The sequence below is a fragment of the Fusarium musae genome, chromosome 9 (assembly GCF_019915245.1).
Source record: "Fusarium musae strain F31 chromosome 9, whole genome shotgun sequence".
NCBI classification, from domain to species: Eukaryota; Fungi; Ascomycota; class Sordariomycetes; order Hypocreales; family Nectriaceae; genus Fusarium; species Fusarium musae.
This window is the reverse complement of record NC_058395.1, coordinates 2,506,511-2,531,556: the sequence shown is the minus strand read 5'-3', so window position 1 is coordinate 2,531,556 and position 25,046 is coordinate 2,506,511. Positions and strand designations below refer to the sequence as shown.

At 51.5% G+C, this 25,046-nt stretch overlaps 8 protein-coding genes and 1 non-coding gene across 9 annotated transcripts; 4 read left to right on the top strand and 5 right to left on the bottom strand.

Annotated features, from left to right (window-relative positions):
• Positions 1 to 936, bottom strand: J7337_012026 (uncharacterized protein; the record flags this gene model as incomplete). The annotated part of the gene is made up of 1 exon (XM_044829557.1): positions 1 to 936. One exon carries the CDS (start codon positions 934 to 936, stop codon positions 1 to 3), a length of 936 nt encoding a protein of 311 aa, XP_044676232.1.
• Positions 937 to 1,192: 256 nt separating this feature from the next.
• Positions 1,193 to 1,275, bottom strand: J7337_012025. The gene has a single exon. It is a non-coding gene; the product is annotated as a tRNA-Lys (tRNA).
• Positions 1,276 to 4,183: 2,908 nt separating this feature from the next.
• J7337_012024 (uncharacterized protein) lies at positions 4,184 to 14,620 on the top strand (the record flags this gene model as incomplete). The annotated part of the gene is made up of 1 exon (XM_044829556.1): positions 4,184 to 14,620. One exon carries the CDS (start codon positions 4,184 to 4,186, stop codon positions 14,618 to 14,620), a length of 10,437 nt encoding a protein of 3,478 aa, XP_044676231.1.
• A 150-nt stretch (positions 14,621 to 14,770) lies between these two features.
• On the bottom strand, positions 14,771 to 15,950 carry J7337_012023 (uncharacterized protein; the record flags this gene model as incomplete). The annotated part of the gene is made up of 3 exons (XM_044829555.1): positions 14,771 to 15,478; positions 15,527 to 15,748; positions 15,798 to 15,950. The coding sequence occupies 3 exons, from the start codon at positions 15,948 to 15,950 to the stop codon at positions 14,771 to 14,773; spliced, it is 1,083 nt and encodes a 360-aa protein (XP_044676230.1).
• An 882-nt stretch (positions 15,951 to 16,832) lies between these two features.
• J7337_012022 (uncharacterized protein) lies at positions 16,833 to 18,354 on the top strand (the record flags this gene model as incomplete). The annotated part of the gene is made up of 4 exons (XM_044829554.1): positions 16,833 to 16,956; positions 17,006 to 17,123; positions 17,177 to 17,948; positions 18,007 to 18,354. The coding sequence occupies 4 exons, from the start codon at positions 16,833 to 16,835 to the stop codon at positions 18,352 to 18,354; spliced, it is 1,362 nt and encodes a 453-aa protein (XP_044676229.1).
• Positions 18,355 to 19,687: 1,333 nt separating this feature from the next.
• Positions 19,688 to 20,972, top strand: J7337_012021 (uncharacterized protein; the record flags this gene model as incomplete). The annotated part of the gene is made up of 2 exons (XM_044829553.1): positions 19,688 to 20,746; positions 20,793 to 20,972. 2 exons carry the CDS (start codon positions 19,688 to 19,690, stop codon positions 20,970 to 20,972), a joined length of 1,239 nt encoding a protein of 412 aa, XP_044676228.1.
• Positions 20,973 to 21,244: 272 nt separating this feature from the next.
• Positions 21,245 to 22,125, bottom strand: J7337_012020 (uncharacterized protein; the record flags this gene model as incomplete). The annotated part of the gene is made up of 4 exons (XM_044829552.1): positions 21,245 to 21,307; positions 21,367 to 21,504; positions 21,556 to 21,821; positions 21,876 to 22,125. The coding sequence occupies 4 exons, from the start codon at positions 22,123 to 22,125 to the stop codon at positions 21,245 to 21,247; spliced, it is 717 nt and encodes a 238-aa protein (XP_044676227.1).
• Positions 22,126 to 22,546: 421 nt separating this feature from the next.
• Positions 22,547 to 23,215, bottom strand: J7337_012019 (uncharacterized protein; the record flags this gene model as incomplete). Its single annotated transcript, XM_044829551.1, has 1 exon — positions 22,547 to 23,215. The coding sequence occupies one exon, from the start codon at positions 23,213 to 23,215 to the stop codon at positions 22,547 to 22,549; it is 669 nt and encodes a 222-aa protein (XP_044676226.1).
• Positions 23,216 to 24,228: 1,013 nt separating this feature from the next.
• Positions 24,229 to 24,757, top strand: GRX5 (monothiol glutaredoxin grx5; the record flags this gene model as incomplete). The annotated part of the gene is made up of 2 exons (XM_044829550.1): positions 24,229 to 24,252; positions 24,302 to 24,757. 2 exons carry the CDS (start codon positions 24,229 to 24,231, stop codon positions 24,755 to 24,757), a joined length of 480 nt encoding a protein of 159 aa, XP_044676225.1.
• Positions 24,758 to 25,046: the final 289 nt, after the last annotated feature.

Below are 25,046 nucleotides of genomic sequence, written 5' to 3'. Positions count from 1 at the left end.
TCAACTCTCTCCAAGTGGAGTCCACTGACCCTTCTCTACATCTTCTCGAATGTGCTTAGCATCTTCAGGAGAAGCTTCAGAAAAATGTTTCATATCGTCCAACCATTTCTCTTCATCCCTTGTACTAGGCCTACCAAACGCTGCATTGCGGTAAGGATAGCGACCAAATCGCGCAATGATGGGCCAGTGAGCATCCAGGATCGTGCACCACCAATAGGTCCAGGCCGCCATACTGATAGCGCCCTCGTCGTCTTTTGGCGGACTCTTGACAACCTCTCTTATAAAAAGCAGATCATCCTTCAGCGTCTTGTTCCTTGTCTCCCGATGCGGGTCCCGTGTTTCCGTGTACTCTTCAACAGCTTGACGTAAATCATTCGATAACTCCAATCCAATCTCTTGACTCCCTAGATCTTCGGCGTGGAGAAAGGGGGCTGCCCACATGACTTGCGTCGAAACCCAGAAGCTAAAACTAGTAACGCCTACATCGTCTTTCCATCTCTGCCATGAATGGGGACGTAGATGATGAGGTAGTGCGTACCACTGTCCAGCAAGACGTCTTGCCAGAGGTCCAAAGTATGCAACTTGCCAACGAGCCTCGATTCCAGTCAAGAGGATTCTTGACGCTTGGTCAAGAAGCAACTGAAGTCCGAAGCATTGTTGGGGAAATTCTAGGGAAGATGGTTTTGGGAGAAAGGACATAAGGTCGAGTTCCATAGGAGTTGGGAGGACTCCATTATTACTGAGGTGACTGAGTGCTATAAGTGCATCTCGAGCCTCGCCTTCTTGGCATACTTTCTTGAAGTTTGCGCTGAAGCCGTCTGACTGGGCAATGGTGAAGTCAAGGTCTTCAGTTTTAGAATAAGGAAGATAGGCATCCGCGAGCTGCACAAGCAGATCGGGAGTGATCAGGGACTTCAAGGAGCTTTTATTTAGCATCTTGAGATGATTCTTTGTTGAGGATGTTTGGTGATAACTTGAGTAAGACCATGTTTGTTCACCCTTTGATATAAAGCGGGGGCTTACATGTCGTGCTGGAAAAGGAAGGTTACATTCAAAGTCAACATTTAATGACATATCCAACAGTGCAAGAGCTTACTTTAGATATGGCCAAAAATATTTATATCGTTTATCTAGTGGGAGCAAAGTCAAAAAAGAGATGCCTCGCTATTGCTCGCAATCGTTTTATAGGAACAGCCCGATGCGGGGGTCGAACCCGCAACCTTGAGATCGCGTACTCGTAAGAGTCTCACGCTCTACCGATTGAGCTAACCGGGCGTGGCTCTGATTGGTTGAGAGCAGACACTCAGATTTAGCGCTAAGATCAGCATAATGTAGAGTTGCGCAGTAATTCAGGCAGCGGAGCAGTGTTTCTGCATCATTAGATATTTGTCATGCTTTTCCTTAATTACAGCTAGTTCTCAGGGTCTCTGTGAATGTATAATAAGGGACTACTATATATTAATAAAGGTAATTTCTACACATTCGTATTTTAGACAGTGATACTAGAATTTTTAAAGCATTGATTTAAAACAAAAGTTAAAGGCGATATTGCATATACCTTAGATATTCAATCTCTGTCAATTTCCTTTCACTTTCCAGCCAGTAGCTTTACACTATGTTATACACCCTTGAGCAGCAGTTTGATCAGGAATATCGGATTGTCAATATTAGTATTCATCCCTTTAGAGCCTACCCTGTAGTTAGACGACTCGAGACCGGAACGACTATCTCTCACCATTACATACCTTATCTTACTTCTAATTCCGCTGGGGATATTTAAGCTCATATCACTGCAGGTCAGTCGATACAATCGACTGGCTGAGAAAGCGAATGACCTCTCAGATCAGTGGTGCACGCGTCAAGCCACCTTTTGAAGTGCGGTTCGTTTCCGTTCAATACCTGACAAAATTGGTTAGCGTCAATTTAGTCGCATTCCCGATCGAAATTTCCGTAATGAGCCTCATTTGACATGTAACATAACCTTATCTCAAACTTTAGACCCGGATCTTTTTACTCACCCTGGCTGAAGTGAAGTGGCGTTGTGTGCCTGGTCTTTGCCTGGGTTAAGCTGGCAATGCCCTTCATTGTTGAGATTTCTGAGAGTGGTTGGTTCCCTTCAGCATTGAATCTACGCACCACGAAGAAGATAGGTATCTTCATCAGCACTTGAAAGTTGAAGTCAGGGAGTCACGGCTAGACAATGACTTTGAATCAAGTATCCTTGGGTCCTTGAAAGGTGTTTAGTCGAGAAAAGTCACCTCCTTCTATGTATGTCTAGCTTGAGCTTAAACACGATCTGTGATTTCACTGATATGTGATTCCACATGATCTGGAGTCAAAACAGTTCTTATTGGTGGTAGGCAAGATAAGATTACAGGGGGAAAAAAAGTTTCGATCAGGCATCACAAAGCGGATGGTGTACGGAGAATCTGACAGGGGAATTTCAACGAGAGCCAGGTACTTGGAGCTCAAGCCTCCATGCTTCACCACCAGATCAAGTCATTGTACTCAACAATTCTCTATTCTAAATGGCAATTTGCTTAAGATATTTGTTTTATTATTGATGAATGTTACAATAGTTTTGTGCAAGATGATTCTGGTGTTTTCCCATAGCAACGAGTCTTGGCATACACCCTTTTAGGAGCTCATATTGTCAAGACTGAGACAAAAGGCTGACGCTGATCCGGGCCATTCGGATGCGAGGTGTGACCTCCAAGAATGTTGAACACGGATGAGACTTAGCCCTGGCCTAGACTTGTGATTAAGTAAAAGATGATCCAGATTGTGAATCGGAAGAGGAGCATTTAGTCCGCTCTCAACTATTCCCGTGCAAAGACGTTGGCCTAGGCCACCACGCCGGGAGTTCCAAGTGATAAAACGCGCTCATATACTCCGTGCAACAGCAACAAATATGCAGGCCTGGTAAATAAGTAGTCCCAAATGGAGGGCGATTAACATGTCTCAAGAGATGATTTCAATTACATCACATAAGGATCATACACTCCGAATATGGACTCTTGTGTAACACAACCACATGGAACCCTGAGCAGCCATTGGTTATTTCCGGTCATATATCACAATCTCCAACGCCACGGCCTCGATCTTTATTGAGATCAGCCACAGATCGACTAGACGGACGTGGCCAAATCCCTCCGCGATTAGCCAAACAAAAACGTTCGCTGGCGCGACGGTGGAGCTTTGACTCAACCTTGTGTAACCTCATCTCAAAAGGCGCCTGGAATGTGCTGGTGGATATAGTTATGCGCGCTGGGCGGCCGCCAGACTGAAGCTACACTTTGCAAAGCTGAGAGAGGTGAGTTTAGGGCTTTGGGCTAGTTGTTGACGTGGTAGATAAGCTTCTGTCAAAATCGTAGCTTGGTGGGCTAGGGAGCTGGCTTCCGCAGTGGAGTATTGTTAGTGTAACATCAGGTGTCCAAGTTGTGTGAGACATCATATCCATTATCCACCTGCCAGCATCTGAATCAATCTCAAGTCTCGATTTTGGCTGATCGGGCCCAGAAGGTATCATCGCAATGCCTTGATCCGTGTGAGTTAAATGATACATTGTATTTGCTTAAATGATCTATGATTATGCCCAGAGTCAACTTGCTATATCCGTCTATTCTATTCCATTGCCACTTACATAAGATGTGCACATCATCTGCATATTCTTCAACGTTGGTGGGAAGTCCTGAACGGGACCTTGCGTACACACCCAGGCACACAGGCACAAATCCCACTTCACAAGCCCTCACTGGCTGCGCTACCTTTCACTCCACAGAAACAATAGCAGTTGGTCCTGTCTTCAACAACAGCATTCCAACCACAACACCCTGAACCAACAGGATTCTAAACCGGAGTGTCTCTTGCACAATGCCTCTGCAGGAACGTGCTGGAAATTCGGCATCGATCCGCTGCGGGTGTGCCAGCCCTGGCATGAAGGCTTCCGCCTCAGCAACCCAAATCCAGCCTGACAATGCTCATTGTATACGCATCAGATTTTTCTGTATCATTGTTACAAACCCGAAAGAACAATCTGAATGCGGATATGGAGGACTGATCAGCAGTTTTATAATCCTCTGGGAGCTCTCACCCGCGTGTGTTGCTTCAACACAGGTAACTTACCTTACCTTGCCCGTATACCATTCTTATCTCTCATTTACTTTTAATAAACCGGCTTACGATGAGACCTTTGTACCTGGTGCTTAGGCACCTACTCTTCGCCAGCCTAACGCGTGCCCAGTTCGGGGTTCAGAATGATAGGTCAGTTCTCGGTATTAACAATGAGTTCTCAGGTGTTTGTTACACATATGTTTCGGTCTACCCAGTCCTTGCCGATCCCGATTATATCACCATCACAAAGCCCTACAGAGGCTCAGTAACAACGCAGTATACTGTTCCACCGCAGGGTGATGAGCCTGGTATTGTTATTGTTGAACAGCCGGGCGGTTCGTCGGCGCCGGAGAATGTAGTCATCCCTGCGACGGATGATCGGTCTTATGTTATTATCATTAGACCGCATTCAGGGCCGGATCCGATATCTGCGCCTATTACGCAGGTTGTCCCCCCGAGAAGTGGGCAGCCGGGACAGATTATTATTGAGACGCCGGAGACGCAGGTTGGTGATGCGACGCCGGGTGTGTTGCAGCCTCTTACACTTGAGCCGAAGGAGGTGACTGGCTATGTGACGGTTCTTCGACCATTGACTGGAACATTGGCGTCGTTGCAACTAATCACGATTTCACCGACTGGGACGAACCGTGGATCGGTTGTTATTAATGTCCCGACATCGGCACTCAATGGGGGAAGCCTCCAGGGTCTTACTCTCGAGCCTGCACAGGATGGTGATTATGTCACCGTGATTGAACCAGCGGGCACAGCCTTCAGCGGAACTGTCCCAATTAGATTAACAGTACCACCGACCAATGGAAACCCTGGTACTGTAGTCATCCAAACTCCTATACCTGGAACTCTGGGGCCGTTGGCACTTGAGCCTCTAACCCCTAACACTTTGGGTGCCTTGGGACTCGCTGGCCAAACGATCACTCTTCAACCTGCCGATGCGACCGGCTATGTAACCATCATCGAACCTGCCGAAGGAAGCGTTACCCCGACAGCACCTATCCGAACTACCATTCCACCGACTGGTACCAAGCCTGGAACTGTACTCATACAAACACCACCGGGTTGGAATGATGGGGGAGATGGTGCAGTTACACGAGCTCGTCCTCAGGGTTCGGTATCGTATACCACTATTACTCGTGGTGTACCAATGGGTCTTGGTGGCTCAGGAAGCGGTTCAGATGGCGGGTCAAATGGAGGTTCAGGGTCTGGTGATGTTCAGGGTCAACCAGGTCAAGGCGGCGATGACAATTCAGGGCCGCGACAAACCCTTACTATTCCTCCCGAGGGTGGTAACCCCGGCACTGTCCTTGTGTTAACACCTGACCACCCTAATAACCCACAGACTGGTAACAAAGGTGGAGGCGATGATGGTGCCCAGGCTACTGGAGGATCCAGTGGTGGGAATCAAGGTTTATCAGGCTCATCGAGCGGAGGAAATGAACAGAGTGGAAGCGGGGGAAGCTCCAACAATGGAGGATCTGGAGATGGCACCAACAGCGGCAGTGGCAGCTCCTCTGGACAAGGAGGCAGCTCCAGCAATGGGGCTTCTGGAAACAGTGATGACCCCGTGAAGGGCGGTGTTCAGGGGTCCGGCTCTGGATCAGAAGGCGATAATGATGACGCTGCATCTGGGAACGGGGGATCTCCAGGCTCAAATAACGGCAACGGGTCTGGAAATGGCGGGTCATCAAGCTCTGGCGGATCTGATACCAGCGGAAACAGTGGTTCGGGAGGAACCCAAGGCGGAGCTCAAGGTGGCTCCGACAGTGAGGGTGGTTCTGGAGGTAAGGATGGACCGACGCCAGGAGGTACTGAGTCTGAAGGCGGTGGCTCAGAGGGCGGCTCAGATTCTGGCAATGGAAGCTCTGGTGGTACTGGGTCGACTTCTGGCGGCAAGGGTTCCAATGGAGAGGACGACGGTGACTCTGAATCCGGAGGAAGCAATTCTGGAGGGGATAGTGGTGCTTCAGGCCAGTCATTTTCGTCACGAAGTGCAAGTGCTTCTCGTCGCTCAAGCACTCGATCACCAATCGTCAGGACATCCCCTTCAACCTACGTCGTCACATCCAGCAGCACTGTCTTCACCATTACCGCTGATATCCTTGGGACCCTCACCGCCGAGCCTCAGAGGACACGTCGATCAACCGCCAGCGGCCGTCTCACAGGTGGAGTCGAAGGGCTAGGTGGCAGTGAAATTGCAACTACCGAAAGAACGACATTCAGACGCCCTTCAAACAGTCGGTCTACCACATCCGCGGTCGGTACTGCTGGCGACGCTGCTTCTGGAGTTGGGTCTGATTCACCTCAAACTACACAGGCTCCTGGAAGGCCTTCGAGTACTAGACGAGCTGGCGATTCATCAAGCTCCGGCTATACTGGCACTGTTGGTACGCGCGTCCGTCCTGGCGGTAGTGATCTGAGCTCTACACGCAGCAGGACTTCCACTTCAGGGCAAGCCTCTCGACCTTCAGATGGCGAGACCACTATTGTCGATAGTGGCCCTGTCATAACAAATGATCCTGGCTCTGATGCAGAGGAAGCTACGCCATCTGTTGGAAACAACGCCCAAAGCCCATCTACCCGCTCCGCCCAGAGATCAAGTGTCTCTCAATCCACTAGTGCGCAAAGGCCTGTTGCAGAAACTTCTTCGTCAGGTACTCGTTTCACTGCAAGACCTGCTGTCATATCGACTGATGGTGGCAATGCTGAAGTTGGAGGGACACCGCAGGCTTCACAGAGAAGTAGCAGGGCTACTAACGCCGTATCGGGCTTTGTCGAAGGTGACCCTGAAACCATTGCGACAGGGAACAAGGGCGGTACAGCTTCGGGAGACAATGAGGCGACATCACAGGTATCAGGAGCTTCCAGTGGATCACAGTCAACCAACGCTGTTAGCGCCGGCTCTTCTTCAACTGCAGCAAGATCTAGTGCTTCGGCCACCTCGCGCGAGGGTTCGTCTGCCTCTGATGCAGCTCGAGGCTCCAGTGCGGGTACATCAACAGCATCGCAGGGCGCGGGCCAGAGCTCAAGCCCCTCCATAACAAGCGACGAGTTCAATTATGAGACTCTTATTGGCACTCAGAGTGTTCCGGAGTCGGAGCGCGTGGAACAGCCCGGTGACACGTCGACTCGCTCAGCGACAAGCAGTGGTGCTGGATTGACAGGCCAGCCAGCTGCAGGAGTTGGAGGCTCAACAACTGCTGAGTCAAACTCACAAAGCACTGGTGTTGATGTTGATGATGACCCAACGACATCTAGTGGAAAGTCGCTCGCTGGAGGACCTGTAGCTGGTGCTACGTCTGGAAGTGCGGGTGAGAGCTCTGTGAGCGACGACTCTGATGCTGAGACCTCCGCTTCTGGAGAGCCTAACTCGGAGACGGCATCCGATGATGCTCGCGAAACAGGAGACGCGACTGGTACAGCTCAGCCCGAGGATGGCGAGATTAGCTTAATCTCACCTCAGGTGCCAGTTCCTACCGATCCATTGCCAGAGTCTGAATCGAGCAGTCAGTTGCTCACTGGTGGAGTCGAAGGCATACCCGGCATTAGTGACTCGCCGTTTGAGTCTCCTGAGCTGCCACTGCCTACCGCGGTATCAACTGGCCCCCTTCCTGACTCTGGCACTAGAGCTTCTACAGAGCCATCGCAGAGTGGCTCGACAGATGGCGATGGCGCCAGCAATACAGAAGAAGCAGATGCTGAGCCTTCTGAGACAGATGTTGAAGCAGAAAGCGAGACACCTGGCCCTGATGCTACTTCTGATGGCCCGTCAGCTACTGGAGATGGTGATGATACTATCTCAGCTGCGACAACAGTCACCATATTCATTGGCGGTCCTGCTTCGGTCACAAGAACTGTATACATCCCACCTACAGCGTCTGGAGAAGCCGGAACTCTCATCATCGAGACACCTACTGGTGTCCCTGAAGCCAGTCAGACGGGTGATGATAGCGCAGAGGAGACTGACGATTCTACTGAGACAGGTGCTCCCACTGAAGCAGAAGAGGAAGCTATCTCGGCGGCGACTACAGTCACTATCTTCAGTGGAGGTCCCGCGGCAGTCACGAGAACTACTTACATCCCACCAACAGCTTCTGGCGAGGCCGGAACTCTTGTTATTGTGACTCCCACCGGTGGATTGGATGCTGAAACAAGCGGCGATGGCGATGTTAGTTCCGAGACTGGGCCTGCCACTGATGCAGAAGAGATTACAGCCGGGACAACCATCACTATCTACAGTGGCGGCTCAGGGTCTGCAACTCGAACTATTTATATCCCTCCCACCGTTTCGGGCGAAGCTGGCACACTCATTGTGGAGACACCCACGTCTGGTCTGGGCGGTGATGACTCTAGCATCACTGGCACCGGCGCCAGTGGCCCAACTGCAATCGTCACCCCTGAAGGCCCAGGCAATGTCACTATCTATAGTGGCGGACCTGTCTCTTCAACAACAACTCGCTTCATTCCCCCTACCGCATCAGGAGAGCCCGGTACTGTGGTCGTTGAGACACCAACAGCTGGTCCGCAGGCTACAGGTATCGGAAATATTACGATCGTCACAGGTGGTCCTGCTACGGTTACTCAGACTCGGTATATCCCTGCCACGGCGACTGATGAGCCTGGAACTATCGTCATCGAAACACCTACTTCCCAAGTTGATGAGGATGGTGGTGCAGGAAACACAACTTTATATAGTGCGGTATCTGCTACTGGTACTCGCACCATCTATATTCCACCCACAGTATCTGGTGAGCCAGGAACTGTCATCATTGAGACCCCTGCTGTGAGGGCAGTGACTGTCTACACAGATGGTCCTGCATCAACCACCCGAACGCTCACTATTCCGGGCACTGCCTCAGATGACCCTGATACAATTCTCATCGAGACTCCTACTTCGGGCTCAGGCTCAGGTCCTGCTAACGTCACTGTTTATACTGGTATCTCTGCCACTGTCGCAACTACTCGTTTCGTTCCTGGCACAGCTTCAGATGAACCAGGAACATTCATTGTTGAAACACCAATTGGAAGTCCAACCTACGTGACAGTCTACAGTGGTGGCACAGGTACAGCTGTTACGACGATCTATTTGACACCGAGTGCATCTGGTGGCTCAACTACTATGATCATCCAGACTCCCACCCAAGGATCCGAGGAGTCTGACACAGATGATGGTGAAGCGTCTGAGACTGGAACCATCACAGAAGCTCGAAGCACATCGGCGACCCGTGGGAACGTAACTATCTACACCCAAGCTCCCGGAACAGCGGGCGGGACATTCTACTTCCCACCTGATGACCCAGAAGAGTCGGGCACTATCATCATCGAGACACTTCCTGGTGATGCTGAAGAGACTGGCACTGAGTCTATTGAAGGTTCTGTCGCCCCAACTGCTGGTAGTCGGGTCAATACCACAATCTTCAGCGGCGGCCCAGTAACTGCGCCTAGAACATTATACATATCAGCAACAGTTTCTGGGGAACCGGACACCGTTCTTGTTGAAACACCAACCACTGGCCTAGGAGCAGAGGCGTCAAAGCCAGCGACCGGCCAGCGATACACAACCATCTTCGGTGGAGGGTCCGGAACAACCACGAGGACTATCATTATTCCTGCAACTGTATCTGGTGAGCTGGATACTATTCTCATCGAGACGCCCACTGGCGGTGCTCCTGAAGTCACAATCACTAGAGGGGGACCAGTCTCAGTGGCCACGACTGTAACGATCCCTGGTGCGCCTGGCGAACCTGACACTGTTCTCGTTGAGATTCCAACTGAATCTAGCGATGCTGAGCCTTCAGAGAGCGGTAATGGCCCAGGCGAAGTGACTTCGACGCGCGGCGGACCAGTTACAGCTGCAACGACAATTACAATTCCTGGCCAATCAGGCCAGCCAGATACGGTTATTATTGAAACGCCGACTCGTGCGGCTGAAGTCACAATCACAAGGGGAGGACCTGTTTCTGTCGCCACGACTGCAACAATTCCTGGAGCGCCTGGTGAGCCAGATACGGTTCTTGTGGAAATACCAATCGAGTCTGCCGATCTATCGGTGACTGGAAGAGGTGCGGGTGAAATAACTTCCACTCGTGGTGGACCAGCCACGGCCGCAACGACGATCACCATCCCAGGTATATCAGGCCAGCCAGATACGGTTATTGTTGAAACACCTACAACCGCCTCTGATAGCGAGGAATCTACGGCGACAGGAGATGGTCCAGCTGAAGTGACATCTACTCGAGGAGGACCGGTAACAGCTGTAACTACTATCACTATTCCTGGTGAATCAGGCCAGCCAGATACCGTTATTATCGAAACACCTCTATCATCTAGTGAGACTGTGCCATCTGCAACTGAGGGCCAAGATGAGGTTACTATCACTCGCGGTGGACCTGTAACTGCAGCCACGACAGTGACTATTCCTGGAGTTTCTGGTGGTCCAGACACCGTGTTTGTTGAAATACCCACTCAATCTTCTGGAGAGCCTGAAAGAACTGCTGTTCAGGAGGTCACACTTACTCGGGGTGGTCCTGTGACAACCCCTATCACAGTTACCATCCCTGGAGCATCCGGCGGTCCTGATACTGTTTACATTGAGGTACCCACAGAGTCTGTTGGGAGCGGAGCTGTTCAGCAGACTACTATCACACGAGGTGGCCCTGTAACAGCTGCCACAACGTACACAATTCTTGGGGCGGCGGGAGAGTCAGATACTGTGTATATCGAAACGCCTACTGAGTCCGCTGGTGGGGGTAGTGAAATACCGGTAACTGGAGCCGTTCAAGAAGTCACTATTACGAGAGGCGGTCCGGTCACAGTGGCAACCACAGCCACAATCACTGGTGTTTCTGGGGGACCAGACACAGTCTTTATCGAGATACCCACGGAATCTGCACGTCGAAGTACGGAGTCGCCAGTGACAGGAGCTGTTCAGGAAGTTACTATCACGCGTGGAAGTCCCGTCACAGCGGCAACGACGATTACTATTCCCGGAGCTTCTGGCGAGCCAGATACCATTCTGGTTGAAGTTCCGATTGAGTCTGCTGAACGGTCTTCAGAAACAAGCTCTGTACGCGAAGTCACTATTACAAGAGGTGGTCCAGTTACAGCAGCGACAACGCTTACGATTCCCGGCGAATCTGGTGGGCCTGACACTGTATTGGTTGAGATTCCAACTAGCTCTTCTGACGATGGCGATAAGTCTTCCACAACTGGTTCTGTTAGGGAAGTCACTTTCACACGGGGAGGACCAATTACAGCAGCGACAACACTCACGATTCCTGGTGAGTCCGGGGGACCAGATACTGTGCTGGTCGAAATCCCAACCAGTTCATCCAATGGAGGCGGTTCTACCCAAGGAGATGTTACAAGTACTCGTGGCGGTCCTGTTACAGCCGCTACAACCATCACTATACCCGGTGTATCAGGCGGGCCAGATACCGTCATCATCGAAACCCCCACCGAGTCTGCCATTGAGCCATCAGAGACTGATGACCGTCAAGAGGTCACCATTACCCAAGGTGGCCCTGTCACATCCGCGACGACGATCACTATCCCAGGCTTATCGGGAGAACCAGACACTGTTATCGTTGAGATACCTACTGGTGCTTTTGAGACTCCCAACAATGCTCTCGCCAACGTCACTGTCTACAGTGGCGGCCCTGTCTCAGCTACTCGTACCATCTATCTTCCACCCACTGCATCTAGTGAGGCTGGCACTATTGTTATCGAGACACCAGATGGCTCTAGTCCGACAGAAACTGCTCGTGGACCTGGAAATGTCACCATATACACTGGTGTCGCCGGTACAGCTACAAGAACCGTCTTCATACCTGCTACAGCTTCAGGAGCACCAGGTACACTACTCATCGAAACGCCAACAGGTTCTGTGGAGACCACGGGAAGTATTGCTGCAACAGCGACAGGGCCTATTACTACCTCTGAGGGCAGACCCAACACTACAATCTTCAGTGGTGGATCTGGTTCATCAACTAGGACAGTCTACTTCCCACCAGCTTCTGATGATCCCGATGGCCTTGGAACCGTAGTCATTGAGACGCCGACATCAGGACCGGAGGATGAGACGACAACCAGTGAGGGTTCTGCAAACACTGCATTCCCAGTGGGTAGACAGAACATCACTCTCTACAGCGGTGGCCCAGGTTCCATTGTAACGACAATCTACTATCCACCTGCGTCAAGCGATCTCGATGAGCCCGGCACGGTAGTGATCCAGACCCCAACGGCAGGTCCTGTAGAGGACGCATCAGCTTCTGCAAGTGAAGCCGCTACGCCAATCCAGAACATTACTCGTATTGTGGGAGGACCTGCCTCTGTCACAACGACAATCTACATCCCTCCCACTGCCTCTGGTGAACCTGGAGTGGTCATTATTGAGACGCCTACAGCCAGTCCCGAGGAGGGAGAGACATCTTCAGCATCAACCACTGAAACTACTCGGGAAGAGGAAGCGACTGGTATTCCCAATGTCACTCGCTACGTTGGCGGTCCCGCTTCCATCACAACAACATACACAATACCCCCTGCCTCGTCTGGAGACCCAGGAACAGTGGTCATCCAGACACCTTCTGCCAGTCTTGACCAGAGCGCTTCGGCAACTGAGATTCCAAACGTCACCAGATACATCGGTGGCCCAGCTTCAGTCACCACGACCTATACTCTCCCTCCAGCTTCACCTGGGGAGCCAGGTACTGTTGTGATACAAACCCCAACTGCCAGTCCTGAAAGCGCTACGTCTTCCTCACCAGCTGAAATTCCAAATGTCACTCGTTACGTCGGCGGACCAGCGTCAGTTACCACAACGTATACCATCCCTCCAGCCTCATCTGGGGAGCCGGGTACAGTGGTTATCCAAACTCCAAGCGCTGCTCCAGAGGAGACTTCATCCTCAGCCGTAAGCATAACGCGACCACCAACAGTCGCACAGAACACAACCATCTTCGGCGGCGGAGCAGGCTCAACAACGAGAACAATCTACATCCCCCCTGCTTCAGAAGGCGAGCCAGGAACAGTCCTCATCGAGACACCAACCGCCAGTCCCGCAGCTTCAACCATTCCTATCACCGGCGCACCAGCAGGCATTCCGGCAACTTCTACCCCAATCGTCGCTGGTACCAATGTCACTATCTTCAGAGCTGCTCCTCCCACAGCGACGGCTGAACGAACTTTGTATGATCCGCCGACTGCGGCTGGAGAGCCTGGTACAGTTGTTATCGAGACAATGGTCGTGTCTTCGACTTCTGGTACAACTGCGCCGTTGGGCATGGAGACTCCTGCTGTCACAACTTTAAGTGGCTCTTCAACCAGTTCTGCTACTATCGCTTCACCCTCTTCTACATCGAGCAGCGCGGCAGCGGCAGCAGCAGCAAGTTCATCCAGCAGTGTTGCAGCGGCCGCTGCCTCAAGTTCTTCTAGTGCTGCAGCAGCGGCGGCTTCGAGTTCTTCTTCTGTTGCAGCAGCTACATCAAGTTCCTCAGCTGCTGCTGCAGCCTCAAGCTCATCAAGTGCCGCCGCCGCCGCATCTTCATCATCAAGCGCAGCTCCAGCACCAGCTACCACAAGCTCAACCAGTGCTGCACCCCCAGTAATCACCACATCCAGCAGCGCAGCCGTCCCCGTCGTCGCCACCTCTTCCAGCAGCACCTACAGCACAAGTATGATGCCCCAACTCGCATTCGGCCCAACATTCGACTGCGATGGTTTCGGCTACACGGTCCAAAGCCTCCTCGCCAACACCCTCACGCGCGTCAACCTCGTCACCGGTCAGCGAACAGATATCAGAACGGGTATTGGTCCCGGTGGTGCTATCAATGGTATCGGCTTCAATAGACTCGATAACTACATCTACGGCTTCTCCCAACTGCCACTTCTTAGTGGCCTTGCTTGTGCCGTCTTCGGATGTAAGCAATCAAAGCTCATCCGTATTGCTAAAGATGGTCGATGGGAGGTCCTTGATCTTGTGATTGGTTCGAATGCTATTAGTATGGGCGATGTAGATGATCAAGGAAGGTTCTGGGTATCAGAAGGTGGAGGGCGATGGTGGTGCATTGACTTGAGACCAACTAGCAGCACTTTCGGCAAACTTCTGAACTCCGGCACGTCTGCCACCAATCTCCTTTCTGGAGTGGGCGACTGGGCATACGTCCCCGGCGGAGGAAACTATCTCTACGCTTTACAGGCATCCGTCATCGAGAACGGCCTCCTCAGAACAAACATCGTCCGCTGGTCTTTGACCACACAAAAGTGGGAGAACTACCAAGCCTACCCAGGCATCCTCAACACAGCGCTCAACCTCGTCTGGGGTGCCGCCATGGCAGCGCCAGGTGGAACGCTCTTCGCTCAGGAATCTGTCCTCGGACAAACGTGGAAGTTCACACTCGGATTCGGAGCCTCGGACCCGACACCGATACCAGGCGGTGCTATTCTCAATTTGCTAGGATCGGATGGAGCCAGGTGTGCGAATGCTGCAGTTTCATGATTCGAAAGCGGCAAGATTGTAATAACGCCGCGGGTTGGACGCATGTACTACTATTTTTCCTTTGTACTAGTCAAGCGGACTGCTTCTTTTTCTTCTATGTACTAGTTAGTTAGCGATCACTACATGATCAACTATTTCTTTTTCTCCGAATCATGTCGCCTTTGCAGGTGCAGATGCAAGCGTAGTAGAGCATACACAGCCCTGTCCCCCAATGCTAGTCACAGGAGGCGCGTTGCAGGTAGCTTCGGTAGTCCAAGAAGCGTACGTAGATGTAGGCTCCTCAGAAACAACATCAGCTCTCACAAGAACAGGAATGATCTGACCGGTCGCAAGACGGAAAGGTCGATGGTTGAGAGCCTGAAGAAGCTTGGTGATCTCACCAGAGTGGCTGCTAATGCTGATCCAGACGGCATTGTCACTTGTGAAGATATCATCGAGAACTTCCTTGCTTCGCGCCAATTGGTGTTCATCTGTCTCACCCTCCTTCCCAGTCCAAAGCTTATCCTTGTCAGAGAAACCCTTCTCGAACTTGATCTTCTTAGCGAGAGTCTTGATGAAGCTCTTGCTTCGACGGTGATCGCATGTTCGGATGCTGATGCCCTCGCGGAGAAGCTCCTTCACCATCGGGACGAAAGGCTTATCCTTGGGGAATTTGAGGCTCTGGAAAGTCTCCACGGCGGTCTCGACGCAGCGGGCCAGAGGAGACGTGTAGTACGAGTCGAAGTATGGCATGCCCTCGTTCTCAAAGCGGGTCTTGTAGTAGGCGTTTGCCTTGTGAGCTTGGGCTTCACCTGCGGGTGTGAGGAGAGCATCCTCCCATGTAGCTGTTCCGTTGCCGGATTGAAGTCCCCAGTAGCACTGCAAATGTGAGCTCGCGAATTGAGGGTCTTGAGTGAGGTGACTTACGTTCCAGGCGGGAGTGCCGTAAAAGGACTCAGCGGCGTTGTGCCAACCCTCACCATGACGGCCCATGACAAGAACCTTGTAGCGCGTCTTGTCGCGGCTAGCATTGCGGTTCAGGTGCTTGACATACTGCTCGAAGCGCTCCCACTGAGTCTTGTAGCCCTTTCGGGGGTTCTTGGGATCAGTGGGATAAGTGCGGTTCAAAAGACCAAAGTTCCATTGGGCCTAAACTTATCAGCATCGATTAATCCAGTGGGACGAGATGAGGTCTTACGTAGTCGAAGCCAGTGGGGTTCGTAGCCAGATCATCTTGCAGAAAGAACCCTTCAACAGAAGTATACTTGATCTCCTTATTCTTAGCGAAATGCCAATCCGCAAGAGCACACGGTGCCAGGGCCAAAAGCGCAGAGACGGTAGTGAACTTCATGATTCTCGCAGGTCAATTGTCACCAATGAAGCCCATATTCGACCCGGGCAAAGCAAGCATTTTTATACCTCACAACATCGGACACTTGACCGATTTGACATGTTCAATCAGGGTATCATCGCGCGATTACCCCAAGCTCAAGAAGCTGTAGAGATGCACCTATTCCCGTCCGGGGAATCTTGGCCCGAGCAGGTCCACGATTAAGGCAAAGATCGGAGCCAATGGATCGGGAACGTGCCGAGCAAAGTGGAGTCTTTTGACGTGAAGAGATGAAATGAGATCCGGGTTCTCGGTCACAGAATGAGATAGTCTACAAGACTAGATGAAAGAAATGGAGTCAGTTGACAGAGAATTGAAAGAGTCAGTGATAAGAGAGTCACGATGGTGTTTTTGTCAAAAACGTGGTGTTGCTAGCGTGGCTGTTGTTTGCATTGCATTGCATGTGACAGGGGCACTCCAAGATCCTTAAAAGGAACAAACAACCCTCTCGTATTCAATCCTTCACTCATTCAATAATCATTCCTGCTTGCGTATGCATTTCACGGTAATAACATGGGTCAAAGAGCACGCATTTAATTTATTCGTATTTATAGACTGTTACCTAAGCTTCGTTCACCTTCGTTAAATTGGCAACGTATAAACGGACCAATCAGATCGCTCGTAAAATTGTTAGGCCCAACCAACGCTCACCCATTAACGGGCTTCCAGACTCTCAAGTTACGTAGAACCATCACCTTACTGAGAGCTCCTTAATCTTAAAAAAAAAAGCATTCTTCATCACCGCTTCTTCTTTTTGATCTTTCGTTCTTTAAACTTGGACTTGTCAACATCACTCACTCACATCGCTATTGCTGGATTTTTGTCGTATCTTTTCTCGCCACTATGACTTCAACTGACCCCACTAACCCCTCGATTGACGATGAGCTTCATCTTGAGGGTGAGCCTGCTCCTGAGCTCTACGAGGGGCGCATTTGGGTCGACGGCTGCTTTGACTTTTTCCACCACGGTATTTACTCTCCCTGTCTCATCGCGATCAATCATACTGACGACATCAGGCCACGCCGGCGCTATCGTGCAGGCCCGCCAATTAGGCAATGAGCTCTACGCTGGCGTTCACTCAGACGAGGCCATCCTCGCCAACAAGGGCCCTACAGTCATGAACCTCGCAGAACGGTAACACAAGCTCACTCCCACCTGTCACGCGACACAGTTACTAATATTTCCAGACTCGCTGCTACTGACGCTTGTCGTTGGGTCACCCGTTCAGTCGCCCACGCTCCCTACGTCACTTCTCTCCCCTACATCTCCCACTACGGCTGCAAATACGTCGTGCACGGCGACGACATCACCTCGGACAGCGATGGTAACGACTGCTACCGATTCGTCAAGGAGGCCGGTCGCTTCAAGGTGGTTAAGCGCTCACCTGGAATTTCGACCACGGACCTCGTCGGTCGCATGCTTCTCTGCACAAAGACGCACTTCATCAAGTCGCTCGAGAAGAAACTCGCCGGTGAAGAGGGCCACGGCACACCGGAGGAGCGCATCGCTGAGGGCCAGCAGATGCTGGAGCGCATGAAGCTGTATGCGACAGACGCTTCCGGCAAAGCACCCGGCGCAGAGGTGTTCTTCTGGAAGGCATCGCAGGTCGCCAAGGCGGAGGAGGGTGAGGAGGAAAGGGGCAGTTTCCGCCAGCTTATTGAGGGACCCGGACCTAAACCCGGCCAGCGCGTTGTGTACGTCGATGGAGGTTATGATCTTTTTTCCAGCGGACACATCGAATTCCTGCGCCAAGTCCTCCTCGAGGAAGAGAAGCTCGCTCGTGAGCAGGGTTGGTATTCCGAGCAAAATGTGAACGAGCGTCTTGGCAAGGGTGAGGATTATCCCCCCGCGTACGTCGTAGTAGGCGTGCACGAGGACGAGGTCATCAATCAATGGAAGGGAATCAACTACCCCATCATGAACACCTTTGAGCGCGGTCTCTGCGTTCTCCAATGCAAGGTAAACTCCCCCTAATACTACCCCAGCCCTGAAAACCACTAACCACTTTAAACAACAGTACATCAACGCCGTCATCTTCGGCGCACCCTTCTCTCCCACAAAGACGTACCTCGACACCCTACCGCGCGGCACCCCAGACGCCGTGTACCACGGCCCAACCTCCTTCATGCCCCTGACATACGATCCGTACACGGCACCCAAGGCGATGGGGATCTACCGCGAGATCGGCGCGCACACGTTTGCGCACGTCAACGCTGGCGAGATCGTGCAGCGCATCATGAAGTCGAGGGACATGTACGAGGCGCGCCAGCGGGCAAAGGGCGAGAAGGCGAGCGTTGAGGCGGCGGCGCGGGAGAGGGAGATTCTGGAGGAGGAGCAGCGCAGGAAGGAGGCTGAAAGGGCGTAGGGCGTGGTTTGATGGTGTGAAAGAGATACAAGGTCCGGTAATGTGCGGTAGAACAAAGGTCCTTTCAACAGGGAATCCCAAGAGACGGACGGGATAAAAAAGTATAGTATAGAGTAATCATGATACCTAACCTTTAAAATGACGAGTTTCTGCAAGTCTACTGTGATGATACCCTTGTTATCGTATCTTTTCACACTAACATCTCGATACAATGACACGAATTCCACGCCACGAAACACGGACCGATCATCGATAAGAGAGACATAATGTGACCTCAGCAAAACTCATCATTATCCCTTCCAATTGGGGGGATGACCTCACAGCACCGAGGGGCGGTAACAATGGCAATTGACGGCTAGCCACGGTGCCATACACAATTCCGCCCTGCCAAGAAAACCTCCATCAAGGTCTTGTCTGTCAGAATTGACAAGCAGGGATTTTACAGCACATGACTATCTACTGCATAAACCTCTGATATGATGAAGGATACGTGACGCTGGTTCAATTGGATGGATGGTTGCTGTTTGTTATCTTTGTTGATAGCTAATTTGTTTAAGCCGCGCGCCCTGGCAGTGGAGTACTTGAGTATTTTGACAGTTCCGCACTGAGAAGAGAAGAGCCGATGGGGCCGGGTATTTTTTTGGTGGAAATATGCAGTTCGTGTAAGCGATCTCGATAAGCACTGACTTTCTAGAGAAGTCAGTCATGTGCTCTTTATTCCCTGAATTCCGGCTTTACCATTTGATCAAGAATACCAATTCAAAGCTAATCATCCAGTTCTTCATCGTAGGCGTTAAACAGACTCGAACCATAATGCTTCGTTATCTTCCAGAAGCCATCATCAGTGGAACCCTCTTCCAAACTGACGGCTCCCCCTCCACCACCTTTCAAAAAGGCTGTGTGGAGCATACCTCACCACCTACCAAACCCAGTCTAGCTCTGTCCTCTATCGATATCGCAGTGGGCAGAAAAAAAAGAAACAGCAAAAAAAAAAACACCATCGCCGGAGCCGAGCCACCGCGCGGGCAGAGGCGGTCTATCCGGGCCCGCGAGCGGCGGGAAGTTATTTCTGCCCCAGCTCGTGACTCTGCCGAACGACACAAGACACAAAGGTGGAGACCGGATAGCGGAGGGGGGAAACAGTCATACACATACACGGGGTAGTTAGGTAGTCTGGCGTTTCCGTGCTTGCGTATATAAAGTTTTATTTCTGCTCTCTCTCTTTCTTTGTTCTCTCTGTATACTTTGTGATTCCGACCTCGCTCTCTTCCTTGACCTTCGCTCAGAAAACAACATTCACTCCAACTTCAATCTTCAACTTACACTCGCAATCATGGCTCCCTCCGCCGTAGAGACCCAGGACGTCAACCTCACAGCCGCAGCAATCCACAAGAAAGATCTCGCCCAGCCCACCGTCAACGGCACCCCCCAGGTCCAGGCTCCCCTCGACGCTTCAAAGCTCACCTACACATACACACAATCCCCCCGCTCCGTCCCCGATGAAGCAACCGCCCACTCCGGCGACGAGACCATCGCCACTGACCACATGGTCCTCGCCTCATGGAAGGTCTCTACCGGCTGGTCCGCCCCCGAGCTCAAGCCCTACGGACCCCTGAGCCTCATGCCCACTGCCTCCGTCCTGCACTACGCTACAGAGTGCTTCGAGGGTCTCAAGGTCTTCCGCGGTTATGATGGCAAGCTCCGTGTTTTCCGCCCTGATCGCAACGCTGCGCGTCTTCGCATGTCGGCGAGCCGCATCTCGCTTCCTGTCTTTGAGCCCGAGGAGGTAGAGAAGCTCATCATCGCTCTTCTATCCGTCGACGGCACAAAGTGGCTTCCCGCCGATCGCGCCGGCAGCTTCCTTTACATCCGCCCAACCATCATCGGCACTGCTCCTCAGCTCGGTGTCTCTGCCCCCAAGGAAGCCCTTCTCTACATCATCGTGACATACATGCCCCGCATGGACGCTCCCCCTGGTGGAATGCGTCTTCACACTTCCCCTGACGACATGGTGCGCGCCTGGGTCGGTGGCTTCGGGTACGCCAAGGTCGGCGCCAACTACGGCCCTTCTCTGCTCGCCACGGCTGATGCACGAACCCGTGGTTTCCACCAGATTCTCTGGCTGTACGGTGCTCAGGGCGAGTGCACCGAGGCTGGAGCCAGTAACTTCTTTGTTGTCTGGAAGCGAAAGGACGGCAAGAAGGAGATCATCACTGCTCCTCTTGATGATAAGCTTATCCTTGATGGTGTCACCCGCCGAAGCTGTCTTGAGCTGGCTCGCCAGCGTCTGGGAGATGAGTACGAGATTACTGAGCGAAAGTACACCATCGCTGAGGTCATTGAGGCCGATGCTGAGGGTCGTCTGATTGAGTCTTTCGCTGCTGGTACAGCTGTAAGTTTACCAATTGATTCCATGTCGAGAACCCTGCTAACAAAAGGAGTACTTCATCTGCCCCGTCTCCCAGATCCACCACCGTGGACAGGACATCAACATCCCCATGGGTGCTGAGGGTGAGGCCGGCGACGTCACTAGCAAGATCAAGGGCTGGCTGGGCGACATCATGTACGGTCGCACAGAGCACCCCTGGGGCGTTGTCATCCCCGAGAAGAAGCAGTAAACTGCCGATTCAAAAGTACATTTCGGAGAGGTGCATCAAAAGTTGTTTCATGGTACGGCGTTGGCGGTGTTTGCTGATACACAAAAGAGACCAGGTTGGTCATGGGCGCATGCATTGACAAAGATGGAAATGACAGGTGCAGATAGTTAATGAGATACGAAATAGACGACCAGTTGAAAGTCAGCTCTGCTACTGTACATGTACATGACGAATCGGACATGAGACTGCTGACGCCAAAAATAACCACACATTGCTTCTAGTACATCGCTCGATCAATCGTCGAAGAGATCCTGCATCATCTTCAAAGTCTCGTTCTGGATCTCAGCCTTGAACTCCTGGATATATGCGTCAGTATTATTTCGTCGATTATAGCACACCAACATGCCTTGTCAACCTCGTCCAACAGTCGACACTTTTCCTCCGCGATGGCCTCCGCCTGCTTCTTGAAGTCCTCGGCAACCTTTAAAAGCTCCTCGTCGACACCATTCGGGCCACCTTCATCGGCGAGCTCTTTCTTCAATTCCTTCCAAGCCTGTTCCTCGGTCGCACAGCACTCATCCTATTCGACACTGAGACGAAGAACCTCTTCTCTCGCGGCAGCGATTTCTTCCTGGAGCTTCTTCAGATGAACCGCGATATTTGCTCGAGGGTGGTCTTCATGGTCATTGTGATGACAAAGCGTGGCCGATAGCGGGTAGGCAATGTTGGCGTACAGCTGTTTGGATTGCGACAAGGTCTCGCCGGCTTTCTCTGCGAAGCTGGCTGTCTTGGCCTGCACATCCGTGTGCGCTTCTACGAGGTGCTCGATCGCAGAGCTGTGTAGGGACATGCCCATGCGAGCATACGATTCTGTGTATGTGTATCGTCAGAAATGAAGCCCAGCGCCTTGCATCGTGAACTAACCTCGAAGCTGTGAAGCCTGATCATTGCTCTCCGGTGCAGGAACAACCTTGTTACCGCGCTTTGAAGTCTCCAAGGATTTCCCAAGAGAGGCGTGAACCTGCTGGTAGATGTTCTGGTAGGGAATTGGCCTGATGGAGGAACTTGTCGCTGGAGTATCGTCGTCGCGCAGGCGATCTCGCAGGGTCGAAGGCCAAGCATCTTCCTCTAGACTCGAGGTGGAATTCAGGAAATAATGAGATGCGGATGCCATGATTGCATCGATGCTTCGAAGATAAGTGCGCTTTTGCGAAGGAGAAAATATTTGCAGTGGAGAGGCGACAGTCTGTGTACGGTTGCAGCGTGGTCGAGCAGGTGTCGACGTAGATGAGGAAGGAACCTGTCGCTTGCCTGCACTGCACCTTCTACATTCACCAACCACATCCGCATTGTGCAGAACCTGCAAATCCCAATATCAGTCTTTCAGTTTTTTATTCATAATCATATTGATCGTTGATATGCTTGCTTGTGCCCCAAAAATGCCCCTTTCTTTGTGGTATCAATTCCATCGCCACGGCTCTGTCATGCATTTTGTGCCCAGTCCTCCAACGCCATATCGCGATCAACAAACTTCCTCCTGACTCGCTGAAAATAACTCAATTCCGTTGTTTTTCTTTTCGTGCTCGTATCTTTCCTTAAGAATTGATATTCTCATCAATCGCCGCGACAATATCCTCCCACGAAATCATAGCCCCATTTCCAACATCACCACAAGCCAGATTCTTCGATATCGGCCTCAACACCTCAAACCAACCATTCTCCCCTCCCCACTCCTCCTCCAAAACTCGCAGCTGTCTCGCAGTGATGGGATGATTCCACATACAAGTGTTCATCGCAGGCGCGACAAGTATCTTCTTCTTGACTCCGTCCACAGTGCCCGTAACGTCCCAAGCTCGAACCACAGATGTCAGGAGATTATCGCACAAGCCGTTGACAATCTTTGCCATAGTGTTCGCGCTTAATGGTGAAATAACCAGAACATCCGCCCAGCGTCGAAGCTCAATGTGTAAAATCGGCGCATTGCGCTTCCACGGCTGTGCCCACTCATGCGCATCTGTGTAAACAGCATCGACATTCGGAAGGCGAGAGACTTGATCAACAGTGGGCTGTTCAAGACTTTGGCCAGAGAGGAATTCCGACGCTGATCGAGTGAGGATGAGACGGATGGATATGTTGGGTTGTATTTTGAGACCATTTATAATCTGAACGAGCTTGATTGTCGCGACAGAACCAGAGGCTGCGAGGAGGATATGGCGCTTGCCATCGCCTCGGGCCTGTTCGAGAGCTTCGGTTGAGTTGCGCATGTGGTGGTGGTCGTGATGGGCGTCGTGCCCGTGTTGAATTCTGTGAAGCATTCCTCAAGTAGCAAGAAAATAACAAACCTTGATATAAGGTGTGAAAATAAACTTAGCAAAAACTATCCTAAACTTAGTAAAAGTATTCTAAGCTTAGCAAAGATATCATAAACTTACACTAAGTTGATCTAATAAATCTTTTTGTCAATCAAGGGTCAAGGCCCTGAATCTTCTCTCCTCCGCTAGGCGTTGGATTGAGTGATGCAGATGCGTTTGTCAGCGGTCTTGGCGAGAGTTGGTAGCGTTTGATGCAGTTGGGTGGAGTGATGTCAACTTTATGACCTCAACTTTGAATATGAGTTGTGTGAGTAATAAATATAATTGGTAAATAAATTGACTGGCTGTTTCATTGAGAATCAATGGCTGTGAGGAATTTTTAGAAGTGAAGGCAGACGAAAGCTTTATCTAGTTGACCCCGCCATCAGCCCCGCGTCATATGATGAACTCTGAAGATATCACGAGCCGAATCGCAAGAGCTGAAAGCGTCTTTGCAGTGCCGACTGAACCTAAGAATGGACTGATTATAATAGCGTGTTTACAGAATGTTCTAGCCAACGTTGGGCATTGGTTAAGGTAGAGTGTCTGTAATTGACAGTCCTGTATTCTACAGCCGGTGAAGGTGCCTAGGTCACCTGCAGGCAATAACGGAAGCAATCGACATGACACCGTCGGACCCTACCGAAAGAGAGGGACGTTTGATTGACAGGTGAGAACAAAACGCATCCGATTGTGGTCTCAGAATAATTGTCATTCTAACATCACCGTGGGCAAACATGACATTGTTGATAAGCCGCAATCGCCTCGTCGCTGATTGGTCCTTTCGCCACTGATATCCGGGGATCGGCATCGGAACATCCTTGACATCACTAATCCCATCCAAAACTTCCGCCATCTCCAAACACTCCAAATCCACTGCGCATCTCCATTCTCTCACCACCACATCCTCCCTCACAGCCTTCACAATGTTTGCGCGAACAGTAGCTTCAGTACGCCCTATCCCTTCTAACCACTGCCATTCATAACTAACCCTTTTAGTCCCTCCGACAAGCCGCCCGGCCTGTCGCCGTCCGCTCAACAGCTCCTCTCTTCCGCACACCAATCTCCCCCCTCACACCCTTCCAAGCCCGTCTGCTCTCCGACCAAACCCGCTCCGCAATCGACAAGGCCGTGTCCTCCGCCCCCGTCGTGCTCTTCATGAAGGGAACCCCCGAGACACCGCAGTGCGGCTTTTCGCGCGCCGCCATCCAGATCCTCGGCCTGCAGGGCGTCAACCCCGATAAATTCGCTGCCTTCAACGTCCTCGAAGATCCTGAGCTGCGTGAGGGTATCAAGGAGTACTCCGACTGGCCTACGATTCCTCAGCTCTACGTCGCGAAGGAGTTTATTGGTGGAACGGATATTCTGGTCTCGATGCATCAGAATGGTGATTTGGCGAAGCTGTTTGATGAGAAGAAGGTTATTCTTGAGGGGGAGCCTGAGCAGAAGGAATAGAGAGGCGATTGCGATCGGTCGAGTGTATAACATGGTGTAATAGTGAAGAGATACCTCTGTATGACAGATACGAATGTACAGCAAAAGAGCGGAATAGAATGGTGTGGTCATTTGCATCTCGAGCTTGGATGTTGTCAAGAGCCTCAGTGCTATGGGTGTTTCGCTGGCGGTAGTCTTGTTCATACTGTCGTTGTCAATTTCTCCAGCTGCTCTGATAAGGAGAGCGATCTCAAGAGCGCATCTAGTTGTTTTCTACGAGTAGAATGCGATGACAGAGCAGTCCAAGATA